The sequence below is a fragment of the Xiphophorus maculatus genome, chromosome 15 (assembly GCF_002775205.1).
Source record: "Xiphophorus maculatus strain JP 163 A chromosome 15, X_maculatus-5.0-male, whole genome shotgun sequence".
In the NCBI taxonomy this organism is placed as follows: Eukaryota; Metazoa; Chordata; class Actinopteri; order Cyprinodontiformes; family Poeciliidae; genus Xiphophorus; species Xiphophorus maculatus.
In genome coordinates this window covers 21,175,341-21,194,300 of record NC_036457.1, presented here as the reverse complement: position 1 = coordinate 21,194,300, position 18,960 = coordinate 21,175,341, and the positions used below count along the sequence as shown (strand labels likewise).

The 18,960-nt window shown below is 39.6% G+C and overlaps 1 protein-coding gene across 1 annotated transcript in view; it reads left to right on the top strand.

The window, feature by feature from the left end:
- LOC111611445 (uncharacterized threonine-rich GPI-anchored glycoprotein PJ4664.02-like) overlaps window positions 1–18,960 on the top strand; it is a 53,598-nt gene that overhangs the window by 18,031 nt on the left and 16,607 nt on the right. Inside the window, exons 17-33 of the mRNA XM_023348251.1 lie at window positions 5,906–6,037; window positions 6,160–6,330; window positions 7,348–7,389; window positions 7,507–7,647; window positions 7,770–7,940; window positions 13,172–13,216; window positions 13,343–13,474; window positions 13,597–13,767; window positions 14,784–14,825; window positions 14,943–15,083; window positions 15,206–15,376; window positions 16,373–16,417; window positions 16,544–16,675; window positions 16,798–16,968; window positions 18,349–18,393; window positions 18,519–18,650; window positions 18,773–18,943. Of these exons, the coding sequence (XP_023204019.1) occupies window positions 5,906–6,037; window positions 6,160–6,330; window positions 7,348–7,389; window positions 7,507–7,647; window positions 7,770–7,940; window positions 13,172–13,216; window positions 13,343–13,474; window positions 13,597–13,767; window positions 14,784–14,825; window positions 14,943–15,083; window positions 15,206–15,376; window positions 16,373–16,417; window positions 16,544–16,675; window positions 16,798–16,968; window positions 18,349–18,393; window positions 18,519–18,650; window positions 18,773–18,943 (2,055 nt within the window). The remainder of the gene's footprint in view (window positions 1–5,905; window positions 6,038–6,159; window positions 6,331–7,347; window positions 7,390–7,506; window positions 7,648–7,769; window positions 7,941–13,171; window positions 13,217–13,342; window positions 13,475–13,596; window positions 13,768–14,783; window positions 14,826–14,942; window positions 15,084–15,205; window positions 15,377–16,372; window positions 16,418–16,543; window positions 16,676–16,797; window positions 16,969–18,348; window positions 18,394–18,518; window positions 18,651–18,772; window positions 18,944–18,960) is intronic.

Here is an 18,960-nt window from a genome sequence, read left to right as displayed (position 1 = left end):
GGTGCCTTTTCTTACCTGTAGCAAATGATTTTTTATTAAAAGTCACTTATATAATTGAAATCTTTCTCAATACCATCCTTTGTCATCATTTCATTGTTTCTCTGAATAATTGGGGCCTGCCCATAGCATTGCATAGGGATGTAATCCCTATGCATTGCATGGCAGGCCCCTATTGTTCTACACCTCAAAATAACTGCCGCTTCCTACTACCGTTAATGCGGCTCGTACCGCTGCGTGGCCCCCTCACAATATATACGTATATCAAAACGTGCGGCTCAATCCTGTGAGGGGAGCTATTACTTTTGTTGGCATTTCGAGTAACTGTGGCGACATAATTAACAAAAAACGAGCTAAATTTAACTCAAAACAAAAGTCTAACTGACACAAAACAGTCAGTTAGACTCAAAATAGACAGAATTTAGTCTGCATCTCTGAGCTGCTCTTTAGAACCACAGTGATGGCAGAACGTCAGAACTACAGACATGGTGGAACAGCTGCTATAAACTCATTGCATCTCTGAATGGTGCTGTTTATGTTATATCTTGTATGCATATCATCAAGTGGTGGCAAAAGCAACAAAATGCTACTATGCTCTGGACATGATGACATGCTTTGATTAAATTAATAAATGTGATTCCAGTACCAAAAAATTAACTTTATACCAGGTGAGTCTCTCTAACCTGAGAATGTGAACCTGTACTGGGCTGATTCTGTGCTTTCAAATAATTTTAACAATACTCCTGGAAAAGATTCATAACTTATAACTTATAACTCTGAAACAGGAACAGGTCTGAAAAACAGCCTGTGTGCTACACTCAAGAGAGATTCATTTGATGCATCAAAGAGTGATGTCATCACTGCTGATGTCATTGTTACCAGTGGTACTGAAAATTTTACTGATGCATTAACATCAAACATGTTTTGAGCGTCAGGCGAGTCTGGTTTATATTCAAAGTCTATGTGGAGTGTCGGATGCGCTAGATTTGTCAAATGGTTCAAATTGCGCCGCGCTAGAGGCTTGAAGCGCGATGCAACGGCCCTCGACGCGCCTCCACATAGACTTTGAATGCAAACCAGCTGCGCCTGACGCTCAAAACGTATTTGGTGTGAACGCACCATTATATGTCCAGTGTCATATTAGGTTAGTGCTTCTCAATTCCAGTCCTTAAACCCCCTGCTCTGCATGTTTTAGGTGTGTCTCTGTTTCAGAACAGCTGTTCCAGAACAGCATGACCTCTTCTGCAGTCATCAAGTACTGCAGTAGCATGTTAATCACCCACAGATTCAATCCAGGTGTGTGGCAGAAGGGGAACACCTAAAACATGAAGGGCAGGGGGCCTGAGGACCAGAATTGAGAAACACTGCATTAGTTCCATCATATTAGGACCAGGCTTTGGTCCTAATATGATGGACTCATTGTTTTGGGTCAGGGGTAACATTTAGAGGTAAGATGCTAATTAAGTTTTAGTTAGGGTTAGGGTTAGGAATAGACTAATATTGTTTGGGGTTAGGGAAAATGTGTGGATTAGGCAAAATCGCAGCTACTAAAATGAAGGAAATCAATGCAAAGTTCTAATATGGGTCGAAATAGTTTTGACAAACCTGTACAGCATTTTGTTTTCTAAATCAGTATAAACAATGATGATATAATATTAGGGTGTTTTTCTGCCAATTGTGTAGCTGCAGTGTACTAGTAGTCTAATGCGTTGAATGTGCTGAGACACATTCAACGCATTAGAAACCAATCAGAACCAAAGGTTTGCCTTTTGGTTCTGATTGGATGTTTCTGGACAGTAGCAGAGCTAGATGCATTTTCGCAGATTCTCTGTTTCATATTCTACTGTCAGACACTTTTAACAAATATTCATCCATCCATCATCTAACACACTTATCCTTGCGCACACACATTCACACCTTAGGACAATTTAGAGAGATCAATTAATCAAGCAATTAATGCCGAGTGTTAGCAAAACCTAGGTTTGGATAGTGACCTAGGTTAGTGCCACTAGGTTAGTGCCACCTGGGTGTGGGTCGGCGTAAAGGCCGCGCCGGGCATAGATTGGCCTTCACGCCAACGCCAACATGAAGCCCCTTCATGCAACCAGTGGAGGTTGGTCGCATGGACGTCTCTCTTTCCTCTGACCTCCATGTTTGTGTGGAGGTTTGGCTTTGCGTGGACTCCTCTGATTGCAACCTGGGCGTGGGTCGGTGCAAAGGCCGAGCCACGCTATGCATGGAGACCCCTGGTTGATTGGAGGTCTGTATTTCGTTAGACCTCCCTGATTGATTGGAGGTCTGTCTTTCCTCGTACCTCCCTGGTTGATGGGAGGTCTGTATTTCCTTAGACCTCCCTGATAGATTGGAGGTCTGTCTTTCCTCGTACCTCCCTGGTTGATCGGAGGTCTGTATTTCATTAGACCTCCCTGATAGATTGGAGGTCTGTCTTTCCTCGTACCTCCCTGGTTGATGGGAGGTCTGTCTTTCCTTGAACTCCTCTGTTCGTAGGGAGCCTTCTATTTGCAGGGGAGCCTCTGGTTGGGTGGAGACTCTAGGATGGTTGTTTTCCAGAGCAAGTTTTAACTTCACCTTCAGGTCTGCAACCTGACCCTGCAGAGATTTCACTGTTTCCTCCTGTTCTTTGAATTTGGAAGCTTGCTCTGTGTGACTTTTGAGCTGCTCCTCATATTTAAGTCTCACTCTATATTCTTCAACCATTACTTCTATCAGACCTTTATTGCGGGAGGCGTATTTTTCAGCCTCCCTCTTGAAGTAGTCCAACTGTTGAAGAACGCTCTTGTCGGCTGTAACTTTGGTAGAGCAAGAAACCTTTGATACGTGGATCTCTGGCACGTTTCTTTCATGTTCGCGTTTGACTCGCAGGTGATGTTCTTTTACTACCATTTTTTGCAGTTTTTGAATCTCCTCCTGCTGTGATTTGACTTCAGCCTGATATGCAATCCTTCGTTCTCTTTCCTCATGGAGATCAAAAATCTTACCCTGCAGTTCTTTTTTAAGATCGTCTACCTGCTTTGTGAGATCGATGACGTGTTGGCTTGACTCTTCCACGACTTCCACCGAGGGGGTAATCTCGAAGCCAGCAGAGGGAGTTGTTTCCTGCTCGACTTCCAATGATGTTGGATTCTCTAAGTCGCCGGAAGGACTTGATTCCCCCTGGATCTCTGTTGATCCGTCTTCCGGCTCAATGGGGTTGTCTATGTCTTCCTCGAAAGGGAAAATGACAGCGTCGTAGTCGACTTGGATGTTCAGGTCCATAATGTCGACCCATGAAAGCTCAGGTGGAAAAGCTTCATGTTCACAAGCAATCTGTTGTTGCTTCATGTCGATGTTCTGGTAAATTCTTGCTTCTCTGAAAGGCGTGTAATATCTGGAATCGATATCCCGCTTGCTTCGATTAATTTCGAACTTGCTCTGAAGAGTGATCTGTCGCGATAGAACTGAGGAACAGGTCTGAGAAAACTCTGTCTGCGAGCTACATTCAAGAGAGAGACTCCTTTGTGGTATCATAGAGTGTCGTCATAACCGCTGATGTCATTGATACCATTGGAACTGAACATTCTATCAACCTTATTCCTGGGAGGCTTACTAGGGAAACGATTAAGGGTGTTACTTCCGTCGCCCACCAGAAGTAGAAGTATTTCATTGTAATTTGGAGGGTTTTTGGCTAATCTATATTCATGATAGAAGTTACATCTCTGTTTTCAATTATTGTACAATATTTAGTAAACTTGTTTATGGACACCGTCTGCTATCAGAGAGCTATTCAGTACAGAGGATTGTAATTATGAGCTTAATCAAGGGGAGCGACAGTGACACCGCGTTAAGTTTTGTAACGGAATTTCAAAATAAAAGCCTAAATATTCCTCTCAGGGTAGTGCTAACTAATATTAGCATTTACTATCTTTTTTCTCTCAGGTTATTGCGCTGCCCTGCTGCGCAAGACAGTAAATTAACCTTAGCACAAACCTTTGCATTTCACTGCCCCCATTAGCATTAGCCTTTTCCCTAAAAGAAGCTTTTAGCTATTTTTCTTATTTATTAACCATGCTGAGTACACTGAATGGAGTGATGCTCCACATGCTACTGACAACATTTTGGCTAATGTTAGCAGTTTGGCTCATTTTAACTTGTACACTAATTTCAACATACTGAATGGCATAAGTCCATGTTACTCAACATGTTTGTCAATCTCCACATGCTATTGAGTACATTGTAGCTTACTTTAGCATTGATGCTAATTTGTAGCATCAGAACGCCCACGAAGTGTGCCAACCGACAGGCACACTTTGGCAGGCCTTGTTTAAATTTCTTTAGAAATTTTCTAGTTCTTCTTAAACTTTGATTCACACGACTTTAATGTCCAGTCAAAATGCATTTCTGCATCAGTACCTCTTATATTTCACCATTAGATAAGCATATACATTTAAAAATAGCGCCACCTGCTTTTAAAGTATTACAATGAAATTGGATAAAACAAATACCTGTAGGCAGTGACGTGCGGTGAGGTTCATAGCTGGTGAGGCACTGACGTCATCAGAATCAGATTTGCAAATAGATGCATAGATTGACAGCAGTTTACAGGTTATGTTTCACTTCTGCATCCTTACACATACAAACTGTAGCTCACAAAATCTATCGCTGCACTTGACTTGCTTCCCGAATCGTTTAGCCTGGCTCGCTGTCACTTACTCGGCAGTTGAGGAGTGAACAAGACGAACGTCTGGGATCTTGAGCGCCCCCTGCCATGAGGCAAGAGAACTGCCTGCCTCACCTCGAACCTGTTCTCTGCCGTTTATAATCGCTCATTACACGAAACACGTTACACAAACACAGTTGGTGACAAAAAGCACTGTACATTATATACATAAGCTAAATTATTGGAAATAAGTTCACATATTAAATTTGTTTAAACCATTTTATTGACGCCGTACAGCAACATGCTCTCTCCGCTTAGCAGCCAGCGCAGAGCCAGGGGTTGCGCAATCCAAGGTGAGGCAGAGCTCGCTGCTGCCTCACCGGCATCGCTTCCAAGCATTTGAATGGGAAAATAAGAAAATTCAGCGATTTTGAACAAATAAAAATCGAAATTGGTGAAGCTACATGAAAATTAAATATTTTTTAGTACAAACCACCGGATGAATATAACAATTTAAATTACTTTATGATTATATATTTTCTTTCTTTCCATGATGGCTGGTGAGGCACTGCCTCACCTGCCTCCCCTGACCGCACGTCACTGCCTGTAGGATAAAAGCATAGGCTTCAACTAATGTATCACTTAGCTTAAAAGCCAGATAGAAAACCAGCAGGGTTTGCTAACTGTGTCAAACAAGGCTAACAAGATGTAGCAATTGAAGCTAATTGCAATTTTTTTCTCTCAGTTTTGATTTTTTAACATTGTTCAGATATGTTAATGTTTTTGAATGATTTACAGGCATACAAACAATAACTGATGCCAAAAGCAGGTGGTTATGTGTGGCAGCCATTTTGGATTTTGATAAATGGTTTGCTACCCATTGGTTTTTAAGTATCAGTTCTTAATTTGGGCGCTTTTCAATAAATATTTATAACTTGGAACGTTGAAACTCAGGTTATTGATGGGAGGCCTTGTTCTACTGGAGCTAACTGAGAGTGAGAGCAAAACCATTTTCCTCAGGAATGTCAGAGAATGGATTTGTGTCAAGCACTTACTCCTTTTCTGTCTTCATCTTTACAGACTTTACTGCATGTCCAATCACCACAACAACTCCACAACCAACAAGTAAGACTGAAAGCATGGTTCATGTTAACCAGTCACTCAACAGTACATAGTTGAAATGGTGACATTGGTAATCATCCTTTTTGTTCTTCATGTCTTCTTTCATTTGTGCCTCTACAAATCCTCCAGTCTTCCATCAGTACCTGCTTTCCATTGAGCTGAACTCCACAGATGTTACAGTTGTAGAAAAGCTGAGGAACATCAACAACACCATCAGCATGAACAGGAACTTACGAATCTCTGCTGTTAACATTACTACAGGTAGGGCTAAACAGTTTTCAGTGGATTCTGAGGTTTTAACAGAGACATTTGAACCAATTTCAATAAAACAAATTGCTGCATCTTGTGAAACTGATGAAATATTTCCTTTGTTTTGTCTGCAGTCTGCTCTCCAATCAGTGGTGATTACCAGTGCAGATGTGAGGATCAATATCGTTTTCCATGTGACCAGTGTGTAACATATAGACCATGTGACAACATCACTGGTGACACATGTGGATGCATCAGTGGCATTCCTGCTGGTGGACAGTACTGCCAGGCTGAGGATCAATACAGTGAGTTTATCTGGAGAGTTTGTTGGGTTGACATTTTAGGGTAAATCTTTCTGTATCATGTAATGTCCATGAATCAAGAATCAACTGGTCAGACTTGCATGAAACAAAGTACAAAGAGATAATTTTTATACATTTAACACCAATGAGGAAAATCTAATCTTTAAATATTTGAAGAAATAAAGTTCTTGGATCCTGACTGTTGTCAGCATTTTTCCTTGAAGCTTGGTCTGTGTCTGATGGTTTAAACACTCATAGACTGGTTTACTGTCTAGTACCATCAAACTTATTGAAACTTTAGCTTCTTTAATGCATTTAAATTCTTCCTAAATACCATTCTTTATCATCGTTTCATTTTTTCATAGCAAATGAGCACTTTTAGTTCTTTAGGTAACAGGAACTTAATGCCAAATCAAACTAAATTTCTGCATCAGTATCTCTGATATTGACGGTTAGATAAGTTTATACATCTATTAACAACAACACCTGCTATTAAAGTGTTGCAATATTATTGGATAATACAAATACTTGTAGGATTAAAGGATAGGCTTCAACTAATTAAACAGCTAGCCTTAAAGCCAGATGGAAAACTAGCAGGTTGTACTAACTATAGTGACCAACTAACCAGAAGAAGCAATTTAAGATAATAGCATTGTTTTTTTCTGATTGTACATTAATTTTACACAGTTATGTGTATGTCTTTGACTTATTTAATGGCATACAAATAATAACATGTGCCAAAAACACATAACTGCAATTTTTGCAGTCATTATGTATGGCAGCCATATTGGATTTAGAAAATGAGTTAAATCGGCTACCTGTGACTTTTTAGATGTTATTCTGACATTGGGCGCTTTTCAATAAATATTTATAACTTGGAACGTTGAAACTCAGGTTATTGATGGGAGGCCTGGTTCTACTGGAGCTAACTGAGAGTGAGAGCAAAACCATTTTCCTCAGGAATGTCAGAGAATGGATTTGTGTCAAGCACTTACTCCTTTTCTGTCTTCATCTTTACAGACTTTACTGCATGTCCAATCACAACAACTCCACAACCAACAAGTAAGACTGAAAGCCTGGTTCATGTTGCTCAGTCACTCAACAGTACATAGTTGAAAGGTTTACATTGGTAATCATCCTTTTTGTTCTTCATGTCTTCTTTCATTTGTGCCTCTACAGGACCACCAGTCTTCCATCAGTACCTGCTTTCCATTGAGCTGAACTCCACAGATGTTACAGTTGTAGAAAAGCTGAGGAACATCAACAACACCATCAGCATGAACAGGAAATTACGAATCTCTGATGTTAACATTACTACAGGTAGAGCTAAACAGTTTTCAGTGGATTCTGAGGTTTTAACAGAGACATTTGAACCAATTTCAATAAAACAAATTGCTGCATCTTGTGAAACTGATGAAATATTTCCTTTGTTTTGTCTGCAGTCTGCTCTCCAATCAGTGGTGATTACCAGTGCAGATGTGAGGATCAATATCGTTTTCCATGTGACCAGTGTGTAACATATGGATCATGTGACAACATCACTGGTGACACATGTGGATGCATCAGTGGCATTCCTGCTGGTGGACAGTACTGCCAGGCTGAGGATCAATACAGTGAGTTTATCTGGAGAGTTTGTTGGGTTGACATTTTAGGGTAAATCTTTCTGATTCATTGTCCATGAATCAAGAAACAACTGGTCAGAATTGTACAAAAAAACATTCTGAGATCATTTTTAATACATTTCACAAATGTGGAGAGGAATGACTGTTGTTCTCTTTCAACCTTGTGTGTTTATGGTTGTTTTCTCTGTCATAGACTGGCTTCCTGTCCAGTATTGTCTCTTACTTATTAACGGACAGAGGAACAAATGGTGCCTTTTCTTACCTGTAGCAAATGATTTTTTATTAAAAGTCACTTATATAATTGAAATCTTTCTCAATACCATCCTTTGTCATCATTTCATTGTTTCTCTGAATAATTGGGGCCTGCCCATAGCATTGCATAGGGATGTAATCCCTATGCATTGCATGGCAGGCCCCTATTGTTCTACACCTCAAAATAACTGCCGCTTCCTACTACCGTTAATGCGGCTCGTACCGCTGCGTGGCCCCCTCACAATATATACGTATATCAAAACGTGCGGCTCAATCCTGTGAGGGGAGCTATTACTTTTGTTGGCATTTCGAGTAACTGTGGCGACATAATTAACAAAAAACGAGCTAAATTTAACTCAAAACAAAAGTCTAACTGACACAAAACAGTCAGTTAGACTCAAAATAGACAGAATTTAGTCTGCATCTCTGAGCTGCTCTTTAGAACCACAGTGATGGCAGAACGTCAGAACTACAGACATGGTGGAACAGCTGCTATAAACTCATTGCATCTCTGAATGGTGCTGTTTATGTTATATCTTGTATGCATATCATCAAGTGGTGGCAAAAGCAACAAAATGCTACTATGCTCTGGACATGATGACATGCTTTGATTAAATTAATAAATGTGATTCCAGTACCAAAAAATTAACTTTATACCAGGTGAGTCTCTCTAACCTGAGAATGTGAACCTGTACTGGGCTGATTCTGTGCTTTCAAATAATTTTAACAATACTCCTGGAAAAGATTCATAACTTATAACTTATAACTCTGAAACAGGAACAGGTCTGAAAAACAGCCTGTGTGCTACACTCAAGAGAGATTCATTTGATGCATCAAAGAGTGATGTCATCACTGCTGATGTCATTGTTACCAGTGGTACTGAAAATTTTACTGATGCATTAACATCAAACATGTTTTGAGCGTCAGGCGAGTCTGGTTTATATTCAAAGTCTATGTGGAGTGTCGGATGCGCTAGATTTGTCAAATGGTTCAAATTGCGCCGCGCTAGAGGCTTGAAGCGCGATGCAACGGCCCTCGACGCGCCTCCACATAGACTTTGAATGCAAACCAGCTGCGCCTGACGCTCAAAACGTATTTGGTGTGAACGCACCATTATATGTCCAGTGTCATATTAGGTTAGTGCTTCTCAATTCCAGTCCTTAAACCCCCTGCTCTGCATGTTTTAGGTGTGTCTCTGTTTCAGAACAGCTGTTCCAGAACAGCATGACCTCTTCTGCAGTCATCAAGTACTGCAGTAGCATGTTAATCACCCACAGATTCAATCCAGGTGTGTGGCAGAAGGGGAACACCTAAAACATGAAGGGCAGGGGGCCTGAGGACCAGAATTGAGAAACACTGCATTAGTTCCATCATATTAGGACCAGGCTTTGGTCCTAATATGATGGACTCATTGTTTTGGGTCAGGGGTAACATTTAGAGGTAAGATGCTAATTAAGTTTTAGTTAGGGTTAGGGTTAGGAATAGACTAATATTGTTTGGGGTTAGGGAAAATGTGTGGATTAGGCAAAATCGCAGCTACTAAAATGAAGGAAATCAATGCAAAGTTCTAATATGGGTCGAAATAGTTTTGACAAACCTGTACAGCATTTTGTTTTCTAAATCAGTATAAACAATGATGATATAATATTAGGGTGTTTTTCTGCCAATTGTGTAGCTGCAGTGTACTAGTAGTCTAATGCGTTGAATGTGCTGAGACACATTCAACGCATTAGAAACCAATCAGAACCAAAGGTTTGCCTTTTGGTTCTGATTGGATGTTTCTGGACAGTAGCAGAGCTAGATGCATTTTCGCAGATTCTCTGTTTCATATTCTACTGTCAGACACTTTTAACAAATATTCATCCATCCATCATCTAACACACTTATCCTTGCGCACACACATTCACACCTTAGGACAATTTAGAGAGATCAATTAATCAAGCAATTAATGCCGAGTGTTAGCAAAACCTAGGTTTGGATAGTGACCTAGGTTAGTGCCACTAGGTTAGTGCCACCTGGGTGTGGGTCGGCGTAAAGGCCGCGCCGGGCATAGATTGGCCTTCACGCCAACGCCAACATGAAGCCCCTTCATGCAACCAGTGGAGGTTGGTCGCATGGACGTCTCTCTTTCCTCTGACCTCCATGTTTGTGTGGAGGTTTGGCTTTGCGTGGACTCCTCTGATTGCAACCTGGGCGTGGGTCGGTGCAAAGGCCGAGCCACGCTATGCATGGAGACCCCTGGTTGATTGGAGGTCTGTATTTCGTTAGACCTCCCTGATTGATTGGAGGTCTGTCTTTCCTCGTACCTCCCTGGTTGATGGGAGGTCTGTATTTCCTTAGACCTCCCTGATAGATTGGAGGTCTGTCTTTCCTCATACCTCCCTGGTTGATGGGAGGTCTGTATTTCATTAGACCTCCCTGATAGATTGGAGGTCTGTCTTTCCTCGTACCTCCCTGGTTGATGGGAGGTCTGTCTTTCCTTGAACTCCTCTGTTCGTAGGGAGCCTTCTATTTGCAGGGGAGCCTCTGGTTGGGTGGAGACTCTAGGATGGTTGTTTTCCAGAGCAAGTTTTAACTTCACCTTCAGGTCTGCAACCTGACCCTGCAGAGATTTCACTGTTTCCTCCTGTTCTTTGAATTTGGAAGCTTGCTCTGTGTGACTTTTGAGCTGCTCCTCATATTTAAGTCTCACTCTATATTCTTCAACCATTACTTCTATCAGACCTTTATTGCGGGAGGCGTATTTTTCAGCCTCCCTCTTGAAGTAGTCCAACTGTTGAAGAACGCTCTTGTCGGCTGTAACTTTGGTAGAGCAAGAAACCTTTGATACGTGGATCTCTGGCACGTTTCTTTCATGTTCGCGTTTGACTCGCAGGTGATGTTCTTTTACTACCATTTTTTGCAGTTTTTGAATCTCCTCCTGCTGTGATTTGACTTCAGCCTGATATGCAATCCTTCGTTCTCTTTCCTCATGGAGATCAAAAATCTTACCCTGCAGTTCTTTTTTAAGATCGTCTACCTGCTTTGTGAGATCGATGACGTGTTGGCTTGACTCTTCCACGACTTCCACCGAGGGGGTAATCTCGAAGCCAGCAGAGGGAGTTGTTTCCTGCTCGACTTCCAATGATGTTGGATTCTCTAAGTCGCCGGAAGGACTTGATTCCCCCTGGATCTCTGTTGATCCGTCTTCCGGCTCAATGGGGTTGTCTATGTCTTCCTCGAAAGGGAAAATGACAGCGTCGTAGTCGACTTGGATGTTCAGGTCCATAATGTCGACCCATGAAAGCTCAGGTGGAAAAGCTTCATGTTCACAAGCAATCTGTTGTTGCTTCATGTCGATGTTCTGGTAAATTCTTGCTTCTCTGAAAGGCGTGTAATATCTGGAATCGATATCCCGCTTGCTTCGATTAATTTCGAACTTGCTCTGAAGAGTGATCTGTCGCGATAGAACTGAGGAACAGGTCTGAGAAAACTCTGTCTGCGAGCTACATTCAAGAGAGAGACTCCTTTGTGGTATCATAGAGTGTCGTCATAACCGCTGATGTCATTGATACCATTGGAACTGAACATTCTATCAACCTTATTCCTGGGAGGCTTACTAGGGAAACGATTAAGGGTGTTACTTCCGTCGCCCACCAGAAGTAGAAGTATTTCATTGTAATTTGGAGGGTTTTTGGCTAATCTATATTCATGATAGAAGTTACATCTCTGTTTTCAATTATTGTACAATATTTAGTAAACTTGTTTATGGACACCGTCTGCTATCAGAGAGCTATTCAGTACAGAGGATTGTAATTATGAGCTTAATCAAGGGGAGCGACAGTGACACCGCGTTAAGTTTTGTAACGGAATTTCAAAATAAAAGCCTAAATATTCCTCTCAGGGTAGTGCTAACTAATATTAGCATTTACTATCTTTTTTCTCTCAGGTTATTGCACTGCCCTGCTGCGCAAGACAGTAAATTAACCTTAGCACAAACCTTTGCATTTCACTGCCCCCATTAGCATTAGCCTTTTCCCTAAAAGAAGCTTTTAGCTATTTTTCTTATTTATTAACCATGCTGAGTACACTGAATGGAGTGATGCTCCACATGCTACTGACAACATTTTGGCTAATGTTAGCAGTTTGGCTCATTTTAACTTGTACACTAATTTCAACATACTGAATGGCATAAGTCCATGTTACTCAACATGTTTGTCAATCTCCACATGCTATTGAGTACATTGTAGCTTACTTTAGCATTGATGCTAATTTGTAGCATCAGAACGCCCACGAAGTGTGCCAACCGACAGGCACACTTTGGCAGGCCTTGTTTAAATTTCTTTAGAAATTTTCTAGTTCTTCTTAAACTTTGATTCACACGACTTTAATGTCCAGTCAAAATGCATTTCTGCATCAGTACCTCTTATATTTCACCATTAGATAAGCATATACATTTAAAAATAGCGCCACCTGCTTTTAAAGTATTACAATGAAATTGGATAAAACAAATACCTGTAGGATAAAAGCATAGGCTTCAACTAATGTATCACTTAGCTTAAAAGCCAGATAGAAAACCAGCAGGGTTTGCTAACTGTGTCAAACAAGGCTAACAAGATGTAGCAATTGAAGCTAATTGCAATTTTTTTCTCTCAGTTTTGATTTTTTAACATTGTTCAGATATGTTAATGTTTTTGAATGATTTACAGGCATACAAACAATAACTGATGCCAAAAGCAGGTGGTTATGTGTGGCAGCCATTTTGGATTTTGATAAATGCTTTGCTACCCATTGGTTTTTAAGTATCAGTTCTTAATTTGGGCGCTTTTCAATAAATATTTATAACTTGGAACGTTGAAACTCAGGTTATTGATGGGAGGCCTTGTTCTACTGGAGCTAACTGAGAGTGAGAGCAAAACCATTTTCCTCAGGAATGTCAGAGAATGGATTTGTGTCAAGCACTTACTCCTTTTCTGTCTTCATCTTTACAGACTTTACTGCATGTCCAATCACCACAACAACTCCACAACCAACAAGTAAGACTGAAAGCATGGTTCATGTTAACCAGTCACTCAACAGTACATAGTTGATAGGTTTACATTGGTAATCATCCTTTTTGTTCTTCATGTCTTCTTTCATTTGTGCCTCTACAAATCCTCCAGTCTTCCATCAGTACCTGCTTTCCATTGAGCTGAACTCCACAGATGTTACAGTTGTAGAAAAGCTGAGGAACATCAACAACACCATCAGCATGAACAGGAACTTACGAATCTCTGATGTTAACATTACTACAGGTAGGGCTAAACAGTTTTCAGTGGATTCTGAGGTTTTAACAGAGACATTTGAACCAATTTCAATAAAACAAATTGCTGCATCTTGTGAAACTGATGAAATATTTCCTTTGTTTTGTCTGCAGTCTGCTCTCCAATCAGTGGTGATTACCAGTGCAGATGTGAGGATCAATATCGTTTTCCATGTGACCAGTGTGTAACATATGGACCATGTGACAACATCACTGATGACACATGTGGATGCATCAGTGGCATTCCTGCTGGTGGACAGTACTGCCAGGCTGAGGATCAATACAGTGAGTTTATCTGGAGAGTTTGTTGGGTTGACATTTTAGGGTAAATCTTTCTGTATCATGTAATGTCCATGAATCAAGAATCAACTGGTCAGACTTGCATGAAACAAAGCACAAACAGATAATTTTTACACATTTAACACCAATGAGGAAAATCTAATCTTTAAATATTTGAAGAAATAAAGTTCTTGGATCCTGACTGTTGTCAGCATTTTTCCTTGAAGCTTGGTCTGTGTCTGATGGTTTAAACTCTCATAGACTGGTTTACTGTCTAGTACCATCAAACTTATTGAAACTTTAGCTTCTTTAATGCATTTAAATTCTTCCTAAATACCATTCTTTATCATCATTTCATTATTTCATAGCAAATGAGTAATTTTAGTTCTTTAGGTAACAGGAACTTAATGCCAAATCAAACTAAATTTCTGCATCAGTATCTCTGATATTTACGGTTAGATAAGTTTATACATCTATTAACAACACCACCTGCTATTAAAGTGTTGCAATATTATTGGATAATACAAATACTTGTAGGATTAAAGGATAGGCTTCAACTAATTAAACAGCTAGCCTTAAAGCCAGATGGAAAACTAGCAGGTTGTACTAACTATAGTGACCAACTAACCAGAAGAAGCAATTTAAGATAATAGCATTGTTTTTTTCTGATTGTACATTAAACTTGCACAGTTATGTGAATATATTTGACTTATTTAATGGCATACAAATAATAACATGTGCCAAAACACATAGCTGCAATTTTTGCAGTTATTATGTATGGCAGCCATATTGGATTTAGAAATAGAGTTAAATCAGCTACCTGTGACTTTTTAGATGTAATTCTGACATTGGATGCTTTTCAATAAATATTTATAACTTGGAACGTTGAAACTCAGGTTATTGATGGGAGGCCTTGTTCTACTGAAGCTAACTGAGAGTGAGAGCAAAACCATTTTCCTCAGGAATGTCAGAGAATGGATTTGTGTCAAGCACTTACTCCTTTTCTGTCTTCATCTTTACAGACTTTACTGCATGTCCAATCACAACAACTCCACAACCAACAAGTAAGACTGAAAGCCTGGTTCATGTTGATCAGTCACTCAACAGTACATAGTTGAAAGGGTTACATTGGTAATCATCCTTTTTGTTCTTCATTTCTTCTTTCATTTGTGCCTCTACAGGTCCACCAGTCTTCCATCAGTACCTGCTTTCCATTGAGCTGAACTCCACAGATGTTACAGTTGTAGAAAAGCTGAGGAACATCAACAACACCATCAGCATGAACAGGAACTTACGAATCTCTGATGTTAACATTACTACAGGTAGAGCTAAACAGTTTTCAGTGGATTCTGAGGTTTTAACAGAGACATTTGAACCAATTTCAATAAAACAAATTGCTGCATCTTGTGAAACTGATGAAATATTTCCTTTGTTTTGTCTGCAGTCTGCTCTCCAATCAGTGGTGATTACCAGTGCAGATGTGAGGATCAATATCGTTTTCCATGTGACCAGTGTGTAACATATGGATCATGTGACAACATCACTGGTGACACATGTGGATGCATCAGTGGCATTCCTGCTGGTGGACAGTACTGCCAGGCTGAGGATCAATACAGTGAGTTTATCTGAAGAGTTTGTTGGGTTGACATTTTAGGGTAAATCGTTCTGATTCATTGTCCATGAATCAAGAATCAACTGGTCAGAATTGTACAAAAAAACATTCTGAGATCATTTTTAATACATTTCACAAATGTGGAGAGGAATGACTGTTGTTCTATTTCAACCTTGTGTGTTTATGGTTGTTTTCTCTGTCATAGACTGGCTTCCTGTCCAGTATTGTCTCTTACTTATTAACGAACAGAGAAACAAATGGTGCCTTTTCTTACCTGTAGCAAATGATTTTTTATTAAAAGTCACTTATAAATTGAAATCTTTCTCAATACCATCCTTTATCATCATTTCATTGTTTCTCTGAATAATTCTTCTTAAACTTTGATTCACACGACTTTAATGTCCAATGAAAATATGTTTCTGCATCAGTACCTCTTATATTTCACCATTAGATAAGCATATACATTTAAAAATAGCGCCACCTGCTTTTAAAGTATTACAATGAAATTGGATAAAACAAATACCTGTAGGATAAAAGCATAGGCTTCAACTAATGTATCACTTAGCTTAAAAGCCAGATAGAAAACCAGCAGGGTTTGCTAACTGTGTCAAACAAGGCTAACAAGATGTAGCAATTGAAGCTAATTGCAATTTTTTTCTCTCAGTTTTGATTTTTTAACATTGTTCAGATATGTTAATGTTTTTGAATGATTTAAAGGCATACAAACAATAACTGATGCCAAAAGCAGGTGGTTATGTGTGGCAGCCATTTTGGATTTTGATAAATGGTTTGCTACCCATTGGTTTTTAAGTTTCAGTTCTTAATTTGGGCGCTTTTCAATAAATATTTATAACTTGGAACGTTGAAACTCAGGTTATTGATGGGAGGCCTTGTTCTACTGGAGCTAACTGAGAGTGAGAGCAAAACCATTTTCCTCAGGAATGTCAGAGAATGGATTTGTGTCAAGCACTTACTCCTTTTCTGTCTTCATCTTTACAGACTTTACTGCATGTCCAATCACCACAACAACTCCACAACCAACAAGTAAGACTGAAAGCATGGTTCATGTTGATCAGTCACTCAACAGTACATAGTTGAAAGGGTTACATTGGTAATCATCCTTTTTGTTCTTCATTTCATCTTTCATTTGTGCCTCTACAAATCCTCCAGTCTTCCATCAGTACCTGCTTTCCATTGAGCTGAACTCCACAGATGTTACTGTTGTAGAAAAGCTGAGGAAAATCAACAACACCATCAGCATGAACAGGAACCTACGAATCTCTGATGTTAACATTACTACAGGTAGGGCTAAACAGTTTTCAGTGGATTCTGAGGTTTTAACAGAGACATTTGAACCAATTTCAATAAAACAAATTGCTGCATCTTGTGAAACTGATGAAATATTTCCTTTGGTTTGTCTGCAGTCTGCTCTCCAATCAGTGGTGATTACCAGTGCAGATGTGAGGATCAGTATCGTTTTCCATGTGACCAGTGTGTAACATATGGACCATGTGACAAAATCACTGATGACACATGTGGATGCATCAGTGGCATTCCTGCTGGTGGACAGTACTGCCAGGCTGAGGATCAATACAGTGAGTTTATCTGGAGAGTTTGTTGGGTTGACATTTTAGGGTAAATCGTTCTGATTCATTGTCCATGAATCAAGAAACAACTGGTCAGAATTGTACAAAAAAACATTCTGAGATCATTTTTAATACATTTCACAAATGTGGAGAGGAATGACTGTTGTTCTATTTCAATCTTGTGTGTTTATGGTTGTTTTCTCTGTCATAGACTGGCTTCCTGTCCAGTATTGTCTCTTACTTATTAACGGACAGAGGAACAAATGGTGCCTTTTCTTACCTGTAGCAAATAATTTATTATTAAAAATCACTTATTTAATTGAAATCTTTCTCAATACCATCCTTTGTCATCATTTCATTGTTTCTCTGAATAATTCTTCTTAAACTTTGATTTACTCGACTTTAATGTCCAATGAAAATATGTTTCTGCATCAGTGCCTCTTATATTTCACTGTTAGATAAGCACATACAGTACAGACCAAAAGTTTGGACACACCTTCTAATTCAATGGGTTTTCTTTATTTTCATGACTATTTATAAGGCAAGAAATCCCACTTATTAACCTGACAGGGCAGGTTGACCTATGAAGTGAAAACCATTTCAGGTGACGACCTCTTGAAGCTCATCAAGAAAATGCAGAGTGTGTGCAAAGCAGTAATCACAGCTAAAGGTTGCTACTTTGAAGAAACTAGAATATAAGGGCTATTTTCAGTTGGTTTACACTTTTTTGTTTAGTGCATATTTCCACATGTGTTATTCGTAGTTTTGATGCCTTCAGTGTGAATCTACAATGTCAATAGTCATGAAGATAAAGGAAACTCATTGAATTAAAAGGTGTGTCCAAACTTTTGGTATGTACTGTACATTTAAAAATAGCACCACCTGCTATTAAAGTATTGCAATAAAATTGGACAATACAAATACCTGTAGGATAAAAGCATAGGCTTCAACTAATTTATCACTTAGCTTAAAAGCCAGATGGAAAAACCAGCAGTGTTTGCTAACTGTGTCAAACAAGGCTAACAAGTTGTAGCAATTTGAGCTAATTGCATTGTTTATTCTCTCAGTTTTGATTTTTTAACATTGTTCAGCTACAGTATGTTTATGTTGTTGACTGATTTAAAGGCATACAAACAATATCTGGTGGCAAAAGCAGGTGGTAATGTGTGGCAGCCATATTGAATGTTGAAAATTGGCTTGCTACCTGTTGGTTTTTAAGTTTCACTTCAATAGATATTTACAACTTGGAAAGTTGAAACTCAGGTTATTGATGGGAGGCCTTGTTCTACTGAAGCTAACTGAGAGTGAGAGCAAAACCATTTTCCTCAGGAATGTCAGAGAATGGATTTGTGTCAAGCACTTACTCCTTTTCTGTCTTCATCTTTACAGACTTTACTGCATGTACAATCACCACAACAACTCCACAACCAACAAGTAAGACTGAAAGCCTGGTTCATGTTGATCAGTCACTCAACAGTACATAGTTGAAATGGTGACATTGGTAATCATCTTTTTGTTCTTCATTTCATCTTTCATTTGTGCCTCTACAAATCCTCCAGTCTTCCATCAGTACCTGCTTTCCATTGAGCTGAACTCCACAGATGTTACAGTTGTAGAAAAGCTGAGGAACATCAACAACACCATCAGCATGAACAGGAACTTACGAATCTCTGATGTTAACATTACTACAGGTAGAGCTAAACAGTTTTCAGTGGATTCTGAGGTTTTAACAGAGACATTTGAACCAATTTCAATAAAACAAATTGCTGCATCTTGTGAAACTGATGAAATAATTCCTTTGTTTTTTCTGCAGTCTGCTCTCCAATCAGTGGTGATTACCAGTGCAGATGTGAGGATCAATATCGTTTTCCATGTGACCAGTGTGTAACATATGGATCATGTGACAACATCACTGGTGACACATGTGGATGCATCAGTGGCATTCCTGCTGGTGGACAGTACTGCCAGGCTGAGGATCAATACAGTGAGTTTATCTGGAGA